Source organism: Sphaerulina musiva, assembly GCF_000320565.1.
Source record: "Sphaerulina musiva SO2202 unplaced genomic scaffold SEPMUscaffold_5, whole genome shotgun sequence".
Lineage (NCBI taxonomy): Eukaryota > Fungi > Ascomycota > Dothideomycetes > Mycosphaerellales > Mycosphaerellaceae > Sphaerulina > Sphaerulina musiva.
In genome coordinates, this window is record NW_016017387.1 from 1827879 (window position 1) to 1848689 (window position 20811).

General features: G+C 52.0%; 8 protein-coding genes across 8 annotated transcripts; 6 read left to right on the forward strand and 2 right to left on the reverse strand.

Moving 5' to 3' along the window:
• Positions 1 to 1269: 1269 nt before the first annotated feature.
• SEPMUDRAFT_149489 (uncharacterized protein) lies at positions 1270 to 1708 on the forward strand (the record flags this gene model as incomplete). Its single annotated transcript, XM_016905584.1, has 1 exon — positions 1270 to 1708. A coding segment is annotated over exon 1 (156 nt), but the record flags the coding sequence as incomplete, so codon positions are not given.
• A 975-nt stretch (positions 1709 to 2683) lies between these two features.
• On the forward strand, positions 2684 to 4872 carry SEPMUDRAFT_149490 (6-phosphogluconate dehydrogenase Gnd1). Its single transcript, XM_016905585.1, has 4 exons — positions 2684 to 2833; positions 3052 to 3643; positions 3710 to 4138; positions 4194 to 4872. The coding sequence occupies exons 1-4, from the start codon at positions 2697 to 2699 to the stop codon at positions 4632 to 4634; spliced, it is 1599 nt and encodes a 532-aa protein (XP_016761090.1). The 5' UTR covers positions 2684 to 2696; the 3' UTR covers positions 4635 to 4872.
• Positions 4873 to 5233: 361 nt separating this feature from the next.
• Positions 5234 to 7526, reverse strand: SEPMUDRAFT_44240 (uncharacterized protein; the record flags this gene model as incomplete). The annotated part of the gene is made up of 2 exons (XM_016908923.1): positions 5234 to 6120; positions 6182 to 7526. 2 exons carry the CDS (start codon positions 7524 to 7526, stop codon positions 5234 to 5236), a joined length of 2232 nt encoding a protein of 743 aa, XP_016761091.1.
• Positions 7527 to 8269: 743 nt separating this feature from the next.
• On the forward strand, positions 8270 to 9400 carry SEPMUDRAFT_66538 (oxidoreductase ucpA). Its single transcript, XM_016909754.1, has 3 exons — positions 8270 to 8370; positions 8442 to 9029; positions 9079 to 9400. Exons 1-3 carry the CDS (start codon positions 8281 to 8283, stop codon positions 9163 to 9165), a joined length of 765 nt encoding a protein of 254 aa, XP_016761092.1. The 5' UTR covers positions 8270 to 8280; the 3' UTR covers positions 9166 to 9400.
• A 1125-nt stretch (positions 9401 to 10525) lies between these two features.
• Positions 10526 to 11418, forward strand: SEPMUDRAFT_66541 (RNA polymerase II transcriptional coactivator; the record flags this gene model as incomplete). Its single annotated transcript, XM_016909755.1, has 3 exons — positions 10526 to 11015; positions 11098 to 11215; positions 11282 to 11418. The coding sequence occupies exons 1-3, from the start codon at positions 10752 to 10754 to the stop codon at positions 11416 to 11418; spliced, it is 519 nt and encodes a 172-aa protein (XP_016761093.1). The 5' UTR covers positions 10526 to 10751.
• Positions 11419 to 14811: 3393 nt separating this feature from the next.
• Positions 14812 to 16889, reverse strand: SEPMUDRAFT_86478 (WD40 repeat-like protein). Its single transcript, XM_016910415.1, has one exon. It carries the CDS (start codon positions 16803 to 16805, stop codon positions 15045 to 15047), a length of 1761 nt encoding a protein of 586 aa, XP_016761094.1. The 5' UTR covers positions 16806 to 16889; the 3' UTR covers positions 14812 to 15044.
• Positions 16890 to 17151: 262 nt separating this feature from the next.
• On the forward strand, positions 17152 to 19209 carry SEPMUDRAFT_149493 (uncharacterized protein). The gene is made up of 2 exons (XM_016905586.1): positions 17152 to 17716; positions 17771 to 19209. Exons 1-2 carry the CDS (start codon positions 17304 to 17306, stop codon positions 18957 to 18959), a joined length of 1602 nt encoding a protein of 533 aa, XP_016761095.1. The 5' UTR covers positions 17152 to 17303; the 3' UTR covers positions 18960 to 19209.
• A 339-nt stretch (positions 19210 to 19548) lies between these two features.
• SEPMUDRAFT_149494 (glutathione S-transferase) lies at positions 19549 to 20746 on the forward strand. Its single transcript, XM_016905587.1, has 3 exons — positions 19549 to 19782; positions 19915 to 20249; positions 20345 to 20746. The coding sequence occupies exons 1-3, from the start codon at positions 19614 to 19616 to the stop codon at positions 20627 to 20629; spliced, it is 789 nt and encodes a 262-aa protein (XP_016761096.1). The 5' UTR covers positions 19549 to 19613; the 3' UTR covers positions 20630 to 20746.
• Positions 20747 to 20811: the final 65 nt, after the last annotated feature.

A 20811-nucleotide genomic window follows, 5' to 3' on the forward strand; every position in this document is an offset into this window, starting at 1 on the left:
TGTCAATATGGTAGGGCTGGAGCAATCTTGGTCGATGATGCTGACCAGAAACCACATCCTCTCCTCCACTTTGGTCTTGTACCTCCATCTCATGCAGCTGTGCTTCGCGTTGCTCATACGTCCGTGGTTCTGTGCCATGTATGCCACCTTCGATCTGGAGGGGAGGACGGGGCACGCCTCCTTGTCCTGCCCTGCTCTGCCCTGCTCTGCCCTACATTGTCTTGGGGCCTGGGCTGCGCTGCGTGGGCACTCCACCCGCAATGCAACCAACGCCCACTGCCGTAGCACTCCCGTTCATTCACCTGTGGGAAAATCTCAGACTCTCTGAACGTTCGCGTGTACATGTAGTGCATGTGTTTCTGTTTCGGGCTGCACGCATGGTAGCACAATTACGATCAATCTGCAAGCCAGTAGGAGATCCGTGGGGCTCTTGAAGAGAAAGTGACCGGTCACATTGCGAAGCTCGAGACTACGTGCAACACGACATCGTGGCGCGGCTTCGATATAGATCGTCCGGCATGCATTCTCATACATACCAGGACTTGCTTGCTCCCCGATGGGCATGTAAGGTACTTATTGTACTAGAAGAACCTGAGGTGTGATGTATCAGGATACGCAACATCCAGCTCCCCAAGCTCCCCAAACAGTGTTGCCTGAGTTTTGCCGTGTTTCATATATCGCAAATCCCCGTTCCTGGGGGTTTGCGGCAAGGACACAGTTGGACAGCGGAAGCCGTCGCCTATGTATGTACTGTAGTCACATGCAAGATATAATATGGACAGACCTGATGTTGCTCCCATCCATGTCCCATCGATCGGACAGATCCGTCGTCGGCAGGGCTGTTGATGCCGTGCATATACGAACGCTCTGGGTCGCTATCGCAGTGGAAGACCACGTCTTGTGTACCAACCAGAAGCCTATATTCACCCGTAGAGTGGTCCATCGTGTCTGCAGCTTCGTTGAGAGGAGTTATTGCCTGTCTAGGCAGATGCAAGACTCTCACGACTCTATGGCTCGGAAATTGGGCATGTCGTTGCCCTTGTCCTTCCTTCTGCTGATCCACGATTCGCGAACATGCTATGCTGGAGCCCATCAGCCTGGGGGCCAACGTCAGCGTGCGACATGCCTCTGAAGATATCGACCCAGATGTAGGTGCCCAAGCTTTCACATATCCAGAGATCATGGCGACTGTCTGCACGGCGCGGTGCATAGGTAACTGCATACCTAGGTGTATCCGTCCGTGGCCAATAGACCCATGCCTTTGCTATCTGGCCACCATGTCGGCCTGCACGTTCATCTAATCCACCAGTGTACGCATTTATTCTTCTTGGTCCCGTTGCTGCCGCGCCGCTTAGAGCGATGCAGTCGCGATTGCAGACCCTCTTCTCCCCTCGCTGGTCAGTCAGTAAGGTAGAAAGTCCCTCGGGGGGATGGGGGGTTGCAGAGATGGAGCAGACGCAGGAGCTGCAGGCAAGGAGGACCAATCTGTTCCAACGTCAGCGGTCTTAGACTACCTGATGACCATCCCTTATCGTTACTAGGTAAGGTATTAATGAGACTGTCGAGGCCATATCGTGATGTGTTTGCTGGCACAGTTCTCATATTGAGGACTCGACCGAAGCTGCCTTTACGGCTATGTGGCCCCTTTTACGCAACTCATGCAACGAGACATGTAGGAGGTGTTCTTCCTCGGAGGCCAACACATGGCATAGGAAATAGGCAAGGTAGGTACCTAGTCCACCATTACAACTCCGCGCAGAGATGCCACGGAGATAGACGGTAAGGAATGAAGCGTGTCCATCCATGCGAGATCGGCATCTGCACATGTTGGATGCCCGAGCAGGCTCTGGCTTGGCTCCGGCTTGGCTATTTGGCTTTCGGTCTCCGGCGACTGAAACCTTCACTCATGTACCTACTGCCGGACATGCAGTCTGCACAGTGCACACTTCACACATCTCAGCTGCAGCCTGCATAAGTGTGCTATAGAGTCACGTGTCGAGAGACGAGTTTCCTCCGTGCCGCCAGCGTTCATCATGTCGGAAGATGTTCAGGCTGACGATGCAGTGCACCTGACTGACGACATGATTTATTGCGGCAGGCCTGTGCTGGATACAGCCGAGTATCATGCGTGAAAGCCGCCGAATACGCTCGCACTATGAACACGATGGCAACAGTGGTGGGGTGCCCTGTGGAGGGCGTGCGGGAGTCTATGCACTTTGCAGTGGCAGATTGGGCAACGGTAGAGATGGCGGCAGACAAAGGGGAGGGGGGAGAGGGCCTGAGAGGCTTAGAGTGCAAAAATGCCTTTCTCCGCTCCGCTCAGTTCCCCCGCCAGGACAGTCTCATAATTCATTTTCCAGTCTCAGCATGTGAGGGAGAGAGGGAGCTTATCGAAGAGCAATTCCTATTACTCACTCACGTAGACCGGGTACGCAGTAGGAGGGACTGGAGACAGTAGGTCGGTGAGGTCCAGCAAACAACAATCATCGCCCGCCCCGAACTGCGCCGTCTGCAAAACAAACAGGACTACCTACGACAGTACTAGTACAATTGTTACTGGTGCAGCCGTGCAGGCACATTACATATCTGCTGGTGCCTTACTCAGCAAACGGTCATCGTGCGGTTCTCCTCGCCGTTACCTTCCGCCAGTGAAGCCGATCCAGTTCGACAAGCCCCACTACCACTCCAGTCCTCTCATGACATCCTCACCCTCAACTGAAAACTCCCTCTCGAGCTCTGCTACTTCACTCTCAACACCGCAACAGCGAGTTGACTCCATCGCCCACCACCTGACCAACTCCACCGTCGCCAGCATGTCTGCACCAGAGCCTGTGTAAGTCTCCCGCCCCGTCTGCCGTGCTGATGTCACCCGCCGTGCCCCTCATCAAAAGATTTCGTGCCCGGGAACATTGCTCACTGCTCCTTGCTTTTTGCCGCCAGCAAGACATACAGCAGCAGCAGCAGCAGCAGCAGAAGAAGCAACACACCCATGGCCCATTGTCCACAGGCACGGCATGCGAATCATGGCAGATGCTAACGACGTGTTTGCAGCGGAGACTTCGGTCTCATCGGCCTTGCGGTCATGGGTCAAAACCTCATCCTCAATGCCGCCGATCACGGATTCACCGTCGTCGCATTCAACCGTACCGTCGCCAAGGTCGATCGCTTCCTCGAGAACGAAGCCAAGGGCAAGAGCATTGTGGGCGCACACAGCATCAGCGAGTTCGTGTCGAAGCTGAAGAAGCCACGCCGTATGATGCTTCTCGTCATGGCCGGCAAGCCTGTCGACGACTTCATCGAGGTCCTGCTCCAGGGTGGTGTCGAGGAGGGTGATATCATTATTGATGGTGGTAACTCGCATTTCCCAGACACCAACCGCCGAACCAAGTACCTCAAGGCCAAGGGCATCCGCTTCGTCGGATCCGGTGTCTCTGGTGGTGAGGAGGGTGCCCGATACGGCCCTTCGATCATGCCTGGTGGTAACGAGGAGGCATGGCCATACATCAAGGATGTTCTTCAGAGCATTTCTGCCAAGTCCGATGGCGAGGCGTGCTGCCAATGGGTTGGTGACGAAGGTGCGGGCCACTACGTCAAGATGGTGCACAACGGTATCGAGTATGGTGACATGCAGCTTATTTGCGAGGTGAGCTCCCCCTCCCCCCATTGCAACACGCCAGCTTTCACACAACTCATGTCTGACATGCGCTAGGCCTACGACATCATGAAGCGCGGTCTCGGCATGACCGGTAAGGAGATGGCAGATGTCCTGGCCGAGTGGAACAAGGGCGTCCTCGACTCCTTCTTGATCGAGATCACTCGAGATATCCTCTACTTTAACGACGACGATGGAACGACTCTCGTGGAGAAGATCATGGACTCTGCTGGTCAAAAGGGTACCGGCAAGTGGACCGCCATCAACGCCCTCGATATGGGACAGCCCGTCACTCTGATTGGTGAGGCTGTATTCGCAAGATGTTTGTCTTCGCTCAAGGGCGAGCGTACTCGTGCCAGCGAGAAGCTCACTGGCCCTACACCAAAGTTCGAGGGCGACAAGAAGCAATTCCTTGCCAACCTTGAGCAAGCTCTCTATGCTTCCAAGATCATTTCCTACGCACAGGGCTTCATGCTGATGCAGAGCGTAAGTACTGGATCAAACGATTCGACATTGTGCGATTGCTGACCTCTCGTTGTAGGCTGCCAAGGAGTACGGCTGGAAGCTTCAGAAGCCAGAGATTGCCCTCATGTGGCGAGGTGGCTGCATCATCCGCTCCGTGTTCTTGAAGGACATCACCAAGGCATACCGCTCGAACCCTGACCTCGAGAACTTGCTCTTTGACGACTTCTTCAACAAGGCCATCCACAACGCACAGGATGGCTGGAGAGATGTCGTCTCCAAGGGAGCCCTTTGGGGTATCCCCACGCCCGCCTTCTCCACCGCCCTCTCCTTCTTCGATGGCTTCAGAACAAAGGACCTCCCCGCCAACCTTCTCCAGGCTCAGCGTGATTACTTTGGTGCCCACACGTTCCGCATCAAGCCCGAGCACGCCAGCGAGAAGTATCCCGAGGGCAAGGACATTCACGTGAACTGGACTGGACGTGGTGGTGATGTGTCTGCGTCGACGTACAATGCTTAAATCGTCTCTGGTCCGCGCGCGCGTATTTGCTGCTATCCCTCGTGACGGCCTTTTTTTTGCTTTTGCGGCCCTCCACTCTGGCGCCGCTGTGCTACAATTCTGCAATTTAGCCAAAAGCGGCGTCTTTTCTGATGATGTGGCCGAGAGTCGATGGAAAGAAGGTATTAGTCATCATGAATAGAACGAGCTGCACGTACATAGTCTACGTTACCAATGAGAAGAAGTGTCAGATGATTTTGCGTTTTTCCATTCTTCCATGCGCGTATTCTGTGCGTTGAAGTGTCCCCAGTGGTGCGTCGAAGTGTCCTTAAACACGTTCGGTGACGGATCAGCAAAAAGTGTACGTGCTAGTTTCACTTCCAGAACAATAGGACATCTGCAGAGGTATGTATACCTCAGGTATGCATCAGGCACCTAACTCTGTGAATGCACTGCACAAATAAACGTGGAAATGAAGTTTTTTTTTTGCCATGCTCTGACAGAAGAAGATCTGGGTAGAAGTGTAAGATTAGGTAGGTAAGGTAAGGTATCTATCTCTCCTGGACTTATCTACTACTCTATACCTTCACACCCAAAAGGTATGATCATATCACACCATATCATACCACAGCAGCATCATTAATATACTCACACATCAAATCCACAAACCTCCCTGTCCGATCCTCTCGATCCTGCATGGCAGTTTGTATTGCCAAAATAATATGTTGCACACCCACGCCGATTTGTTTCGAACCGGACATGGTCTGCTCGATTTCGGAAATGGCGCGTTGGATATCCTGCTGCGAAAATTGTCCCGAGTGCTGCATGACGTGCGCCAGTTCTTGTTGAGATTGGAGGGCGGGGATGGGGATTTGCGCTTTGAAGGCGAGTTGGAGTTGTTGCATGACGGTGCGCTCCGAGGTCGTGGCCATGATGAGGAGAGGACGGTTTTTTGGGGGCCGATTCTCCATCAGGGCTTTGAGGGCGGCGAGGACTGCGGAGCTGAAGCGAGGGCCGACGGGGACCCAGTCGACGATTAGTTCGATGTTGTCCAGGATGAGGACGTTGAGGGGACTCTTGTAGGCGTCTGTGAAGGCTTTTTGCAAGTGTTGAATTTTTTGGATTTCGTTCATGCCGACCATGTCCACCGCGCGGAGCATTTTGATAAAGGGGAATTGCGAGTTCAGCGCAATTTGTGCAGCGAGTGCCGTCTTTCCACTTCCACGAGGTCCATGTAGGAGTACAGAGTGGAGTCTGGTTGTGCCTGTCCGAACTTGCTCGACGAAATCGCGGCCGTTCTTCAAGATCTTGTCAACTTGAGGGCCATAATGAATGATGCCACCTTCCACACAGTCTTCGAGGACTTCTTCACTGACACCAAATAGTGGCTTGACCTCGTTCAGGGCACCCAAAAAGTCGGCCATGTGAAGCTGCATTTCGTTGATGTCGTCCGATAGCGCAGCGACAGTGCCACCTTTGATGTGTCGTTGCAGCGCAAAAGAGCTCGCTGTCAAGATGTTAGCCTGCCTGCCCGATCTGAGCCTCCAATGCGAATAGCAAAAGCTTACCTGATTTCACAAGACCACTAATCTCAGCGCCAGAGAAGTTGCGTGTCTGCTTTGCCAATTCGGCGAGATCAACATCGCTCCCAAGCTTCCCGTTGGTTCGCATCTTCTCCGTATGGATCTTGAGAATCTGTGCTCGTCCAGGCTCATCAGGCAGGCTAATCTCCATATGCACCTCAAGACGTCCCGACCGAAGGAGTGCCTCATCGATCATGTCTTTACGGTTCGTCATACCAATGAGGAGGATGTTGTTGAGTTGCTCCACGCCGTCGAGCTTCGAGAGCAGCTGGTTCACCACACTGTCTCCAACGCCAGTGCCACCACCAGCGCCTGAGCCACGCTGCTTACATACAGCGTCGAGCTCGTCAAAGATAATAATGTGAAGACCCGACTCATCACCCTTCTCTTTCTGTTCCTTCTCCGCATCTGCAAAAAGTTTTCGAATGTTCTCCTCAGACTGGCCAACATACTTGTTCAAGACTTCGGGTCCGTTGATGACTTTCGGCTCCCGAGCATTCAGCATCTTGCCGATTTGTCGAGCGATGAGCGTCTTCCCCGTTCCTGGTGGTCCGTACAACAGTATACCACGAACATGCTGAATCCCTAGCTTCTCGGCTAATCCGGGAGGGAAGATGCGTGAGGCAAAAGCACGTCTGAAGATGTCGCTGAACTCCTTGTCTAGACCTCCAATGCCCATGTCCTCGAACTTGAAGTCCGGTCTGATGACCGAGTTGGCCGCAGGTCTCCTCGTTGAGCCTTTGAGCTGAAGGGGTGACTTTGCGTCTTTGTAGAAGTTGATCTGTGTTTCTGGCGTCAAGATGCCTCGCGCGTGGGGATGCGTCTGTTGCTGTTGCTGGCCCGAGCCTTTGAGTGAAGCTAGATCAACCAACTCCACTGTCTTGATCGTCAGCCGCAGCTTTGGCCCTCCCCGGAAGTCCAGCCCAAAGCTCTGTCCCGGCGCGAAGATCTGGTTCCTGAACACCTTGATCACCGCATCTGCGAGCTCGTCCTGGTCGAAGGGTGGCGCCTGCTGAGGCCTCGTACCAGCAAAGCCCAGCTCGATATCCATATTCCCCAGGTAGCTCTGTGCGCCCTGTCGAAAGGGATCGTATTGCTCCACCTCTACAATGTCTGTCAAGGCCACTTGCATCCATGTCCTCTGAAAGTCGTTCAAGCCAATCTGACCCCGCTGCACTTGTGGATGTGGTCGTGCCGACAAGACGTATTTCCCATTGATCATAATGTGTACGTCGCCTCCATCTCGGGACGGGCCTATGTCCTGTGCGGACACGGCGCATAAGTTGGAGAAGATGAGCTCTTTGGGCGAGGAGACTGGTTGCAGCTGCATTCTGGGTGGTCCTCGTTGCGATGACTCTTTTTCGTATGTACCGCGTTGCTCTGGAGGTGGTGGCTGACGGGGTGCCGGCTGTCTTTGTCCTCCCACAGGCACCTCTTTCCTCCCTCCAAACAGCGCGTCACGGTTGAACATATCAGCGATTCAGGAATGTTGTTGACTGCAGGTGAATCTGTAGCCGGCCGGTGCCAATCGAGAGTGGGAAGCGGTTCGATGTCGGGTGGTATGTCACGATGTGAGTCTGTTTGTAATCTCACTCTAAGAGGTAGATCTACACGAGAGTAGATGCTGCTGCCTCCCTCACTTGAGACGACATGGAGTGCATATGAAAGACCCACCTTTGACGCCTGAGGCATTCATCCTGGACTAGAACAAGGAGGTAAAACTATGTACCTAGGTCGGTATTGTAGAACATTTCATCGTGCTCCTCTCATACGTGAATGTACATTACGTGTCCATCCCAATCTCACCTCTCATCCGTCCATGGACGTCGATGCTGGACCATGTCTTCACCAGACCGGTCACGTGCTTGTCCGTTTATTCACGAGGAGCAGAGACATGTCTGTGGTGGAATAGGAGGTAGTGCCATTCGATTGTCCACTCTCCCGGAAACTGCTACTGCGCGCCGGTGGAGGTCCGATGGCGGGGCTGCGAGGGTCCTCTGTAATGGATTATATCACTTCTACCACCATAAGATACCTCCTATTTCCTGCTGACTCTCTTGTCTCTGTCCCACTGCAATTCCGTCATGTCTGTACAAAAGGTTGCGCTGGTCACCGCTGGCACCGCTGGCCTAGGAGCACAAATTGCTCGCATGTTGGCTCCTGACTTTCGTGTCGTAAGTCGATTGGAAAACAACAGGAGAGCAAGGCGAGGAGAACACTGATTGTTTGCTCCCATCCATGATAGGCTGTCAATTACGCCAACAATCAATCGAGGGCCCAGACCCTGCTGAAGGAACTGGAAGCGATTCCTAGCACAGCCTCGTCACAAGAATCTCCTCGCTTTGAGGCCTTCCAAGCAGACGTAGGCGATCGTCCATCGATTCAGAGCCTCGTGCAACAGACTGTGGCCAAGTTTGGTCGTCTCGATGTAGTCGTTTCCAATGCTGGCTGGACCCGGATTACGAATTTTGCCGACCTGGAGGAGGGAATGAACGACGACGATTGGGATCGATGCTATCTCTACAATGTCAAGGCACATCTGTGGTTGATGCATGCGTCGAAAGAACATCTCGAAAAGACCGAAGGGGCCTTTCTGACGACTGCCAGCGTTGCAGGTGTCAAGCCCAGCGGTAGCTCGCTCCCTTATGCTGTGACCAAGGCTGCACTGGTGCATCTCGCCAAATCTTTGGCCATCATCTGCGCTCCGAAGAAGATACGAGTCAACAGCGTCAGTCCAGGTCTGCTGTTAACGGATTGGGGTATGAAGTTTTCGGAAGAGCAGAGAGAGGCCTCAAGAGATGCCTGCAAACTCAAGCGGCTAGCCACGATCGAGGTAGGTCTTCACCGTGCCAGTAGTAGACTGTTTCTAATGACCGCGACAGGACGTGGCGCAACAAGTACGAGCGCTTGCGCTGAATCAAAGCATGACGGGGCAGAATATCGTATTAGATAGTGGTTTCTCCCTATAGTTGCGTGAAGTCTCATTCGACAAGGCTCCTACCACAAGCAAGGGGATGGTGCCTCCTCGCGATATACCACATGGTCATCGGAAGCAACGGTACACCTCAGTGTGCTTTCTGCACGTTGGAAATTACGCAAAGGTGCGTTTGCCCCTGCCGCAGTTTGCTGTGTAACCACGGAAGTCGGCCACCATAGAATACTTGTACATATCTGGAGCAAGGAATGTAAAGTCATATAAAGAAGCAGTCCTGTTCCTCACATCAACACCACTGAGCACCTTCACATCAGACTCTTCAAGCCTACTACCTGGTACCTATAGCACAATACAAAACACCACCCATACACCAACAGAAACCACCAGCACGAACATCATGCACGCAATCACTGCTCTACTCTCGACACTTGCAGCGCTCCTCCTGCAACAGACAACGGCAATGCCAACCTTCTTCGAGGACATCACAGCACGACTGGGTCTCCGAAGCAGGGCTGAATTTAAAATTCTGGCGCCGATAGTCGTCGGGCTCTACGTCTGCACTGAGCCAGAGTGGAAAGGCGTCTGCGTGGACCTTAAGAATGGACCCGGATTATGCAGTGAGTAGATATCCCATCGGCTTCAAAAGGTTCAGGTGTTGGAAACTACACCTATGCCTCACCAGTAGTACTGACATGAACCGCAGTCAACTTCAACGAGACATTCGCCGGCAAGATCAGCAGCGTCGGCCCGGATCCCGAAGTCAGTGGATGCACTCTCTTCCAGTAAGTCATGGTGGAATGTCCTCGAGATGAAGGTGTAGGCTGACAATAATGACCTCCAGGAAACCGAACTGTGACTTGAGCGGAGAGTCGATTGGAGAGATCAAGAAGCCGGGAATCGCAGACCTGTCGAGCACTCCACAGGGCGGGAAGTACGACGACTACTTCAATAGCTACATTTGTTACTAGGCTCTGCCATAACCATGGGAAGGACGGGTACCTAGGAAGGATGAATACTGGAGCCAGATGGATTCAGCCAGATGGAGCGTGTTTGCATGCTCGTGGACGAGGCGTAGCCTAAGAAAGCCTCTGCCCACTCTTCTCCCAGCGGGCAGAGGCTCGAGGCACAGCAGATTGATGCTCTCAGATGAGCAGCTTGATATGAGTACATAATACCGTAATTGTAATGGCGATGGCAATGGATGATGGTTACATGTACATGGTATGTTGCAACATGAAAGCCTTAAGCACCACGAATCCTGACCGTCGCGTCGTTTACGCGTGACATCATCGACATTATTGACGCGTTCGCCCCTGTCGTAAATAATGCCTGCAGTGAAGCTCAGATAGTAATGGCCCATCTCACTGACTTCCACCATCTCTCCCGTCAATGAGCAACAACAAGCTCTATCACTCCTACTTCGACACCGTCTCTACCGAGCGCAAATCAACGTCACACCGCACCAGTCCCACCAAGAACTCTCAGGAGCCACCAAAGAAGCTATCGAAAGCCTTCACCAGACAACTCGCCAAAACCCTCGCCACGAGCAAGAAACCACTGCACAGGAAAAGAAACAAGAAGGAGAAACATTTGAAGCGAAACCGTCCCGTTCCCGCCACCATGCCGAAACGCGCTGCTGCGGAAACCTACGATAGCGATGGAGGGTTCGTCGAGAACGAGGAAGAAGATGCGCGCCGAAGCAAGAAGAAGAGCAGAGCCAACACCAGCAAGGACCTCCCCACGAAGGGAAAAGATAAGGATGGGGGTGTGTATTGGGAAATTTCGGGAAAGAGGAGATTGCAGTTGAGTGAATTCAAGGGGAATACGATGGTCGGGGTGAGGGAGTATTATGAGAAGGATGGGCAGGCTTTGCCGGGGAAGAAGGTAAGTTAGGAGGGAGAGGGAGGAAGAGGGATTGATGTGTGTGTGTGGTTGACATTGGGGTTTTTTCCTCCTCTTCTTTCAGGGAATTTCGATGACGCTGGATCAGTTCAATACTATTGTTGAGCTGTTGCCGCAGCTTGAGAGTGAGTTGAAGAAGAGCGGTGGAGTACTTTCGCGGCCGAAATATGATCGGGCGATTGGTGAAGCCGCTGCCGGCGATGATGGGGAAGAAGAAGAGGAGGAGGAGGAATTGGTGCAAAAGAAAGAAAACATGGCGAGCGCCGATGAGGTTGACGAAGAAGAAGAGGAAAAGCCAGTACAGAAAAAGTCCAAGAGCAAGCTTGACAAGTTCAAGCACAAGAGCAAGAATCATGAAGCAACCAGCGATGAGGACGAGGGATAGGATGCGAGATGCCAGGAACATAGCTATGGTACCTTAAAACACGATGCTGTTACGATAATGGATGATGGATGATACCCGAGACCATGAGCGCAAAACAATGGTGATTAGGTATAGGCTTATAGCCGCCTAATTATGTAACTTGTACGCTTTGCAAATAACTAAGGTCTAGGTAGGGTACATGTAATTGCGCTACCTACCGTCCAGCAGTACCTGTCCGTCCCAAATCTCAAGCATCTCGCGCCTTCTATTTCCTGCTGGCTGCTCACTGTACGCTACTTTCTTACTGTCTTACTTTCTGGATTTTTCGCCCCTCAATCCACTATACACACTACACTACACCGGGTTGTACTTGTACTTGTACTTTTCCCTCACTTTCTCGCTTTGTATTGATAGTTGTATGTAGGTGTACAGGATGTGTAAGGTATGGATGTGGGTGTGAGTAAAAAGTCATTTTCTTTTTCCCCTTCGAGATTGAACAGGCTACATGTTAGGTACGACCTCTGATTCTTCTCCTTCTCCTTCTTCTTCTTCTTCTTTTTCTTTTTGTATTCGTAACAAGCGTAGGGATCCTGCCCGTTAGTAATACATAACAGTCAGAGTCGTTCGATTCTTATGCTAAGTAGTCGTACGGAACTGCCGGGAGGAAAATGGAAAAGGCTTGTTCTTGTATGCTGTCGGTCGGTCTGCTTATGCGGTATGATGGAATAAGATAGCGGCTTTGTTACTTTTGTGATATCCTCCTCCTCTTCTTCCTCTTCCACTTCTCAAGCTCACAGCATTCTAGCCTACTCGCTCAATGCAATAAATTTCCGTACGATGATCGTTGATAGGATAAAGGAAGCCTTCTATCTCCTACCTCATTCACTTCCGTGCCGTACCGTGCCGTACCGTCCAACATGCCAAGAGCCTGAGATTCCTCGAAAACGAAACCCGAATCCATATTCTCTTGGCCCCGTACCTTTTGACCCTCACCCTTGTTTAACTAGCTCTTATCGTTACGCGACGTGAAAAACCCGAACGACGTAGAACTAGTTTCTCGCGCCGTCGTTTGAAACGAGAAATCTCACGATCGTTAAAGCTCTCTCGGCTGGAGCTGGCGGACTCTCGTATCTTAGAGACCCAAGCCCCTCGTATATGTACGCGTGAAGTCCGAAGGCTTTGGGGTTGGGATTGGGGCTGGGTTGTATGTCATAGGTGAGGTATGTCTTATATATCATGTAGGTAGGCGGTGCTGCTGCTGCTACGCTTTACTAGACCTTACCACTACTACGATTCATCTCAAACCACACACCTACGTGACCGAAGCAAGCAAGCAAGCAAGACCCCAAGAAAGGAAGAAAGAAAGGAAAGAAAAAGAAAAGCAGACATGTTCAAACTACCCTCCGCCTTCGCCCTTATCCTCCTTCTCACCGCAACCCCCTTCACCCACGCGCAGGAATGCAAAAAACACACCAGAACCATCGGATACAAGGTCGTAGGCGTAAATGCCATGTGTGATGAATCACAGCTTCAGTGTCCCGTGGGAGGAGGTCAGAATATGATTTCGAAGACTATGCAACCGGGATCAGTGGGGGTTCCTTGTGTTTATGTGGTGAGTTTACAATAGAAAGAAAACGGTTCGATATGCTTGAGTGTCTGGAATTGCGGCTGAATAATTCTCTTTTTTAACAGATCGATTGCTGCTGGTGAAAGCAGTAGGAGTGGAAGGGATTGAACAGGCCGGGATGGGATAGGGAAGAAGAACAAGAAGAAAGAAGTACACATCATCATCATCAGCATCTGTCTGATTGCTCACTTCCTTACCATCGAAGGGCGCGGAGGAAGGGAAAGCCTACAAGGCTTGATTTCATTATCTCCCAACCACATACCTGTAGCTGAAGAAAGAAAAGAAAAGAAAAAGAAAACACCAAATATCTACGCATCACAACTGAATGAAGATCATATAATCTCGCCCGGTGATCTTCTCAATCTCAAAAACGAGGGGAAAATCCAGCCCGTGCTTGCCCGAATACTTCCCTTCGAGAACGACAAAGCTCATATCCCCATCCCTACCTCCTCCTTCGCTCATTCATTCATTCATTCATTCATCTATCCACCTTGCTCGCCTATTTGCTTTTCTTGTTGTTGGCGATCTCTAAGAGGTAACTACCTATATCTATATAGCCATTCAAGAAAAATATCTACAGTGTCGAAATCAAAGTCGATCTCTTGTACAATACCTAACTCCAGAAAACCCGGCTAACATCTCAGGTATAACCACGAGCAGCGCATCATACCAGGTATCATATCAAAGGAAAAAGATTCCCCGGTTGATCGGTTTCATTAACATCTCGGCACAGTTTTGGCACACCATATCCAGTAGTGTACACTGTATACAGTATACACACAGTACGATAGTCGGATAGTGCAGCAGCAGTGGTTTAAAACACAAGTGCCTAAACTAGAAAAAACCCTTTTGGCGAGATTGTTCCGACGCTAGTGCGTAGATGTTAGTCGGGTGCACCACCGGCCGGGTTATGAATAAGATGGTGTGTGTGAAGGCGTGGAACCACATACGAAAGGTAGTTCCACATTTAAAAGAGACAGTAAGGACCGGGTAAGGTATGGCGAGGAATGGTTAGGGTACATGAATCATTCTTCAAACCGGGTAATCATGTTTTTTCTCTGTACTATGTTTGTGTGTCTGTGTGTGTGTGTGTGAAAATGGGGCATTTGGTAGTTATACGTTTCCTACCTTAGGTCAGGTACCTGAGGTAGGTATAATAAGAAAGCGGCCCCCAAAATTATCTTGTCCCCCATTGCCCAACGAACACCCAAGTATCTTTTTCAAGACATCCACCTACCTTACCTACCTACCCAGTAGCAAACATGTACTCCCTCTCAACCATCCTCACCCTCCTCGCCGCTACGGCCCCCATCATGGTCCAGGCCCAGGCACAACATTGCCCCGCCCACACGCAAGCCGTCGGAGCCGCCATCGTGGAAGGCGCACCGATTTCCAGTGCTACTTGCGATACCAAAGCCCTCTCGTGTTCCAACAAGGCCCCTCCCAGAGCGGTTCGACAGCCGGGTACAAGGGATCAGCCTTGCATTTACATTGTAAGGTTCTTTTTTTTTTCTTTTTTCTTCTCTACATGTTGTCAGTGAAAAAAGAATTGTCTTGGGGGTTGTGAGGTTGTTTGCTGATTTTTTTTTCTTCTCTTTCTTCTAGGTGTACTGCTGTCCCATCTTTTAGGTGTACTGTTCGTGGGAGAAGGGGGAAAGGGGGAAGGAGCATAGTGAGAGTTTGGGCGGTTTTCTTTTTCGCGGGAGGCACAAGAAACTCGGTGCAGGACTTGAGAGTCTTGTACAAGGAAGAGCAGGAATTGCCGAGAGGTTGATGAGAAGATGGCTGGAAGATCGAGAATGGTTTCGCGCTCGCTCGTGGGTAGCTAGTTCGTCGGGGTATATACGCCGTTTGTCAATGGTGGTCAACATATTACGGATCAGCGTGACTATCGCATAGAGCGCTCTAGTGGTCGTAGTAAGTATAGAGTACGACCGTCTCTTGCACATTTCTTGGATCCGAGTCCTGCGACAACACTCTTTGATCGCTCAGACAATATGCCCATACGAGCAGATGACAACTACCTGATCTCCCACACTCTGATCTTACCCTGCTCGTTCGCAACAGCAAGGACACTATGCGCGTCCGAGCCCTGTACCACGCCACCATCTGCGAATGCCACCCCGGTGATTCGTCCCAATGGCGTCGAGCTGGTTGGCCAATTCCTGAATACAGTACAGCTGGGCAAATGGACCAGTCTCATGGAATCGCGCTTCCACTTCGAAGCCATGGCCAGTATCTGACCGTCAGGCGAGAAAGCCAAATGAGACGTTGGCGTAGTCAGATGATCCAGAGCTTTCGTGGGTTTAGGGGTTTGAGGTATCTGCGCATTCTTTGGGTGATCTCCCAGCCAAGCTCTTCGGTCATAAACATTGACGATCCCAGAACTGCTGCCCACCGCGATCCAGCGATCTGTGCCTACTAATCCCGAGCGAACTTCATGCTGGCCTCCGAGGGCGAGTGTCGTGGTGCCGACGGCTCCTTCGTCCTGCCATCGAGCCACAATACGCTGCTCGGCAATGCTCCATTCGCTGACTTCTCCATTCTTGCCTGCTATGCATAGGCCTCGACTGTCTCGCCACCAGGCGAAGTCTGCAATGCCGCCCCGTGATTCGATGCGCACTTGTGTGACCCACTGGAGAGTAGTGGCGTCAAGGACATTGATGATGCCTCCACCCTTCTTCGTTGAGCCTTGAAGGGCCATGTATTTTCCATTGGGGGAGAGCTTGAAGTGTTCCATGCTCTTTTGCTCGTGCTGCTGTCCGTATATTCGGGTGACCTTCTCCACTTGGCCTGTTGTCAGGTTCCAGACGTGAAAATACTTTCGTCGTGCCGAGAGGAATATGCGAGAATCGGCGGGGTGGAATGCGGTAGTCGTCAGCGCCGAACCCCTGATGTGAAGACTTGTGAGAAGAGGGTTGGGCGTGGGTGCGGGAGGCGCTGAGCAGAGGTGGTGAAGGTAGAGGGTGGAAGATGGGCCAGAAGATAGGAGCAGAGGCAATGTGGGATGGAAGGAGAGCGATGTAATGGCGCTCGGCTGGACTCCCGCAATGTCCTTTTGTCGTTGAATATCGATGACCTCGGGCCTGATCTTGCGCTTCTTGCCTGCACCTGGACCTGCCTGCCGCACGAGGGATTCCGCATCTTGGAGCAGTTGATCCAGAGGCGCGGAAGAAGGGAGATCCTCATCGAGCTCCATGTCGTTCTCTGAAATTTCCTCATCAGACCCAATATACTCCATCGTCCTGCGCTTCTTCTTGGCGGGCTTCTGCAACGCCATCTTCGCCCATTGCGGTGCTGGGTGTAGCAACTCGAACTGCTTGCGCAGCCTCCTCGTGTACTCTCTCCCTGAGACTACATCCTCAGCGTCAGTCTTCCTCAGCTTTCGAAGGCGCGGTACCGAAGCCAGTGAGACCAGCATCCGTTCGTCGTCGCTGTCCTCCCACGCAGGGGGCTGTTTCGAACGAAGTGTCTCGTCGTCGCTGTGGTCGCCGTGCGTCAGTGCAGGGGCATGCAGTGAGTCGTCGCCCGTGTCGGTGAAGAAGAGTTGAGCGTCGTCCAGCCCTTCGAGTCCAGTGGTCGCATCATCACCATCATCATCGTGGTCTGCTGAATCCGCCTCGTCGACGTCAAAGTGTCGCAGACCCTCCCGGAAGCCCATACGATCTCCAAACACCAGCCGCTCGAGCTCTTCTTCCGTCGCATCCTTCTCCATCTCGCCATCCACAACAATGTCGGCCTCAGACCCGGAATCGGCATACTCAATCTCCATTTCTTCCATCTTCTCGTCGTCGTCGTCTTCTTGTGCTGGCGGCGTGGGTTGCTGAACAACTTCTTGCCCCTTTGCAGCTTTCTTGGACTGCTTGGACTTGGCCATATCTGCGCAATGGACCGAGTGTATCTGTGTCCAGGTAAGGTAGGTACCGCACAGCACAACTCAGCGCATCGTCGAGCGAGTAGGAAAAGAAGCTTTTGCTCCGGCCGCCTCCAAACTTTTTGTCGAAAGTGGCTGAAAGGGCTGACTAACACGGAGGAGGCGTGTGGCGTCGGCCTTCTCTTCCACGTTGGATGCCGCTTGCGACGGGAAGACACGCGCAACTGCAACAAAGACCACACCATCCTACATCAAACACACTCCTTCACCACAGCTTCACCACACCGTTACTGAATCCATTGCATTCACTGCGGACCTTCGAGCGAAAGAAAGCTGCCCTCGAGGCTTCAACCTCAACATCACTACCCTCTCGTCACACCGACCAAAACTACCGCCGCCATCAGGATGGCCGCCGCCGTCGACGCCGGCAGCGATCATGCGCAGCAGCTTCAGAATGCGATCCAGCCCAAGCTGATGGAGAATGGCTGGGTCACCGATGAGAACGATATGACGCTCGCCGAATACGTGACCATGATGATCGTGAACGGCAAGGATGCTCAAGGCGTGCAGGCAGAGCTGGGCACCGACCTCCTGGCCATTGGCGACGACAACCCCGACGTGATGGAGTTCACGAAATGGCTCTTCGACCAGCTCCGCGCCATCACACAACCTCAGCAGCAGTCGCAGTCGCAGCCGCAGCCGCAGCAGCAGCAGCAAATTCCGCAGAACAATGGAACGTCAGACAACGCGGCGCAGCAGACTCCAGCAGCAACGCAAGACGCGACCATGGAAGACACACCCGCTGCGGGAGACGCAGTGTATGTACAGTCTACAATTTCTTCTGCCACAACACACCAGCTGACTCTGAACAGCCCTACCGGCCCCCGATCAATGCGCAATGGATCTGGCGCCGCGAGAGGACGAGGCGGCCGCATGCTTAATCAACTCAACCGAAACCTTGACCGCACTGAATTACCGCACAACTTAAGTAGGATAAAAGGTGCTGCCGGCGCCCAGGGTGGCGGTCGCATCAATTCACATTCGGCCCGCGATGCTGCGCCCCGAGGTCCGAAAAACAACAACAGCAATATCGCCCGAGGCGTCTCTCGCATGATGAATGGCCGCGGTGGCGCTCAAAACAGCATGCCCATGATGGGTGGAAACGCTGCGCCAGGACCGCCAGCAGACCAACAAACACAGCTGCAATTCATGCAAATGATGGAAATGCAGGCAAATTTGTTTCAGCAGATGCTGCAGGCTTCGCAGAATGGCTTCGGCAATGCTCCTCGCGGAGGCGGACGTGGCGGCCGAGGCTCTCGTCAATTGGCTCGCGGTGGTGGTGCTGGTGGCGGAGGAAGAGGTGGAAGTGGACAGACGCATACCACGCTCCATGCCGTCGACGGCAAGATGCCCGATGGCGCTCTACCAAGTGGACCTATTGCTAACGGAAACGGGGACGGCATGGAACTCGATGGCGACGATCATACCGGGCGTGGAGGCCTCTTCTCCACAGCGTGCCGATTCGACACTGCCTGCACCAATCCCTCATGCGGCTTCGCTCACCGTGGTCCGAGAACAAACATGGAGACAGTTCCCATGGTCGACATGACCGCTACCTGCTCATACGGCGCCAAGTGCACAAACAATACCTGCACGGCTCGTCACCCCAGTCCAGCGGCTGTCAAGGCCGGAGGCATCCCCGTTCCGTGCAAATTTTACCCCAACTGCCAGAATGCCAACTGCCCATTCACACATCCCAATTCGAGGCCCTGCAAAAATGGAGGTGATTGTACTACTCCCGGCTGCACTTTTGGACACAGCAAGATTCTGTGCAGATACAACCCGTGCCTCAACCAGGCTTGTCCGTACAAGCATGAGGAGGGCCAGAAGCGTGGCAAGTTTGAAGACAAAGTGTGGACGCCGGGTGAGAAGACGGATCGCTTTGCAGAGTTCAAGACGGAAGAGGGTGCGGAAGAGCTGATCCTCCCCGGTCAAGCGAATGGCAACAATGGCATCAAGCATGAAGCGCAGATGGAGGAAGTCGGAGATGTGGTGGGCTAAACGCGTGATTTTTTGGCCGTCTCTCGCTCTTTTTCTCTCTTGTACTAGAAGCTAGGCATGACGCCGGGCATGTCAAGGGAAGCAGAGCTCATCAACACGGAAGAATGAGTAGGGCAAGATGGAGACGACAATGACGACGACGACAACGACGACTCAATCGTTGCATGTAACAGATGTACATTATTGAGTACACCAGTGAAGGTAGTAATGTTGACTGCTACCGGGACGTTTTGCGTTCTAGTTCTACCAAGCCCCCTTTCTCTTATACTTATACTTCTACTCCTGCTTCTCCTTGTCTCATATGGAGTCTTGGTACCCCATATCTGGGAGTGTGAGACCTTTGCGAGTACCCTCGACAGTATGGGGCTTCCAGTCACACTCTCAGCCAATTGACAAGCCGGCTAAAAGCTAGAACTAACCAAGAAGAATGAATTATTAATCTGTTGGTAAGCAGATCACCGCTTGTTGCGCTCAAGCTGGTCTATATGACGTCGAATAGACTCCACTGAGACAGCATTAATTAATATCACCGGGCGACAAAGACTCCTCCCATCCGCCGTTCTCTTATCTCTACGACAAGGAACAACGAAAAGACAACTCAATCAATCAATCAATCAATCAGGCCGACGAGAAGCGGAAAAGAAGAGATACAACATGGCACCACCAACTCCCCAAGAAACTGACATTGAACTGTATACAGCCGGGACACCCAATGGCCAGAAAATCAGCATCACTTTGGAAGAATTGGGTGTGAAGTATAACGTGAACAAAGTGGATATCGCGAAGAATGTGCAAAAGGAAGATTGGTTTTTAAAAATTAATCGTGAGTAGTTTATTCACCTCTTGTCTCTAATTTCCCCCAACCCAAAACTATCCACAAATCACCAAATCTCTAGTTCTTCTCCTCCTCCTCCTCCTCCTCAAAACCAAATCTCTAACAATTTTTTATCTCCAGCAAACGGCCGTATCCCCGCCATCGTCGACAAAACCTCCAAAAAAAGCGGCAAACCCGTCTTCGAAGGCTCCAGTATCCAACTCTACCTCACGGCCAAATACGATCCCGAACATCGCATTTCCTTCCCCTATGACAGCGACGAGTACTGGGAAGTCGTCGAATGGATGACCTGGATGCAAAGTGGTCTGGGACCCATGCAAGGCCAAGCCAACCATTTCTATCGCTATGCACCCACGCGGATGGAGTATGCGATTAATCGCTATCAGACGGAAACGAAGCGGTTGTATCAAGTTTTGGAGGAGAGGTTGAAGATGCAGAGTGAGGGTGGGAAGAAGGTATGTTTTGTTTGATATTCATCTTATCCCCCCTTTTTGTTCATCCAATTTCATCAAGCTAACTCTCCCACCCATTCTTTATTATTAATAAACAGCCCCTCTACATCGTCGGCAACAAATACACCATAGCAGACATTTGCATTTTCAGCTGGGTCAACTGGGCTGAATGGGCAGGAATTTCTCTCGAACCCTATCCACATGTGAAGGCGTGGTTGCAGAATATTCAAGAGCGGCCTGCGGTGGAAAAGGGAGTTAATGTTCCCGAGAAGTTTGAGATGAAGGAGGCTATGAAGACGAAGGAGGGGGAGGAGGAGTATGCGAAACATCATAGTAATTGGGTTATTGCGGGGCAGAATGAAGATGCGAAGAGGCATCAGTGAGAGGAGAGGGAGGGAAGGTGGTGGTGGAGTCAATGATGGATTTCTGGGCATCGCTAGTAGTACCTAGGGAGGGAGGAAGTTTGGTAGTCTATATACTCCCTCCTCTATTCATTCAACATTCAACATTCGACATTCCCATCTACCTCCCCCCCCTCCTTTTTCCCTTTTTTCTCTTTCTCTTT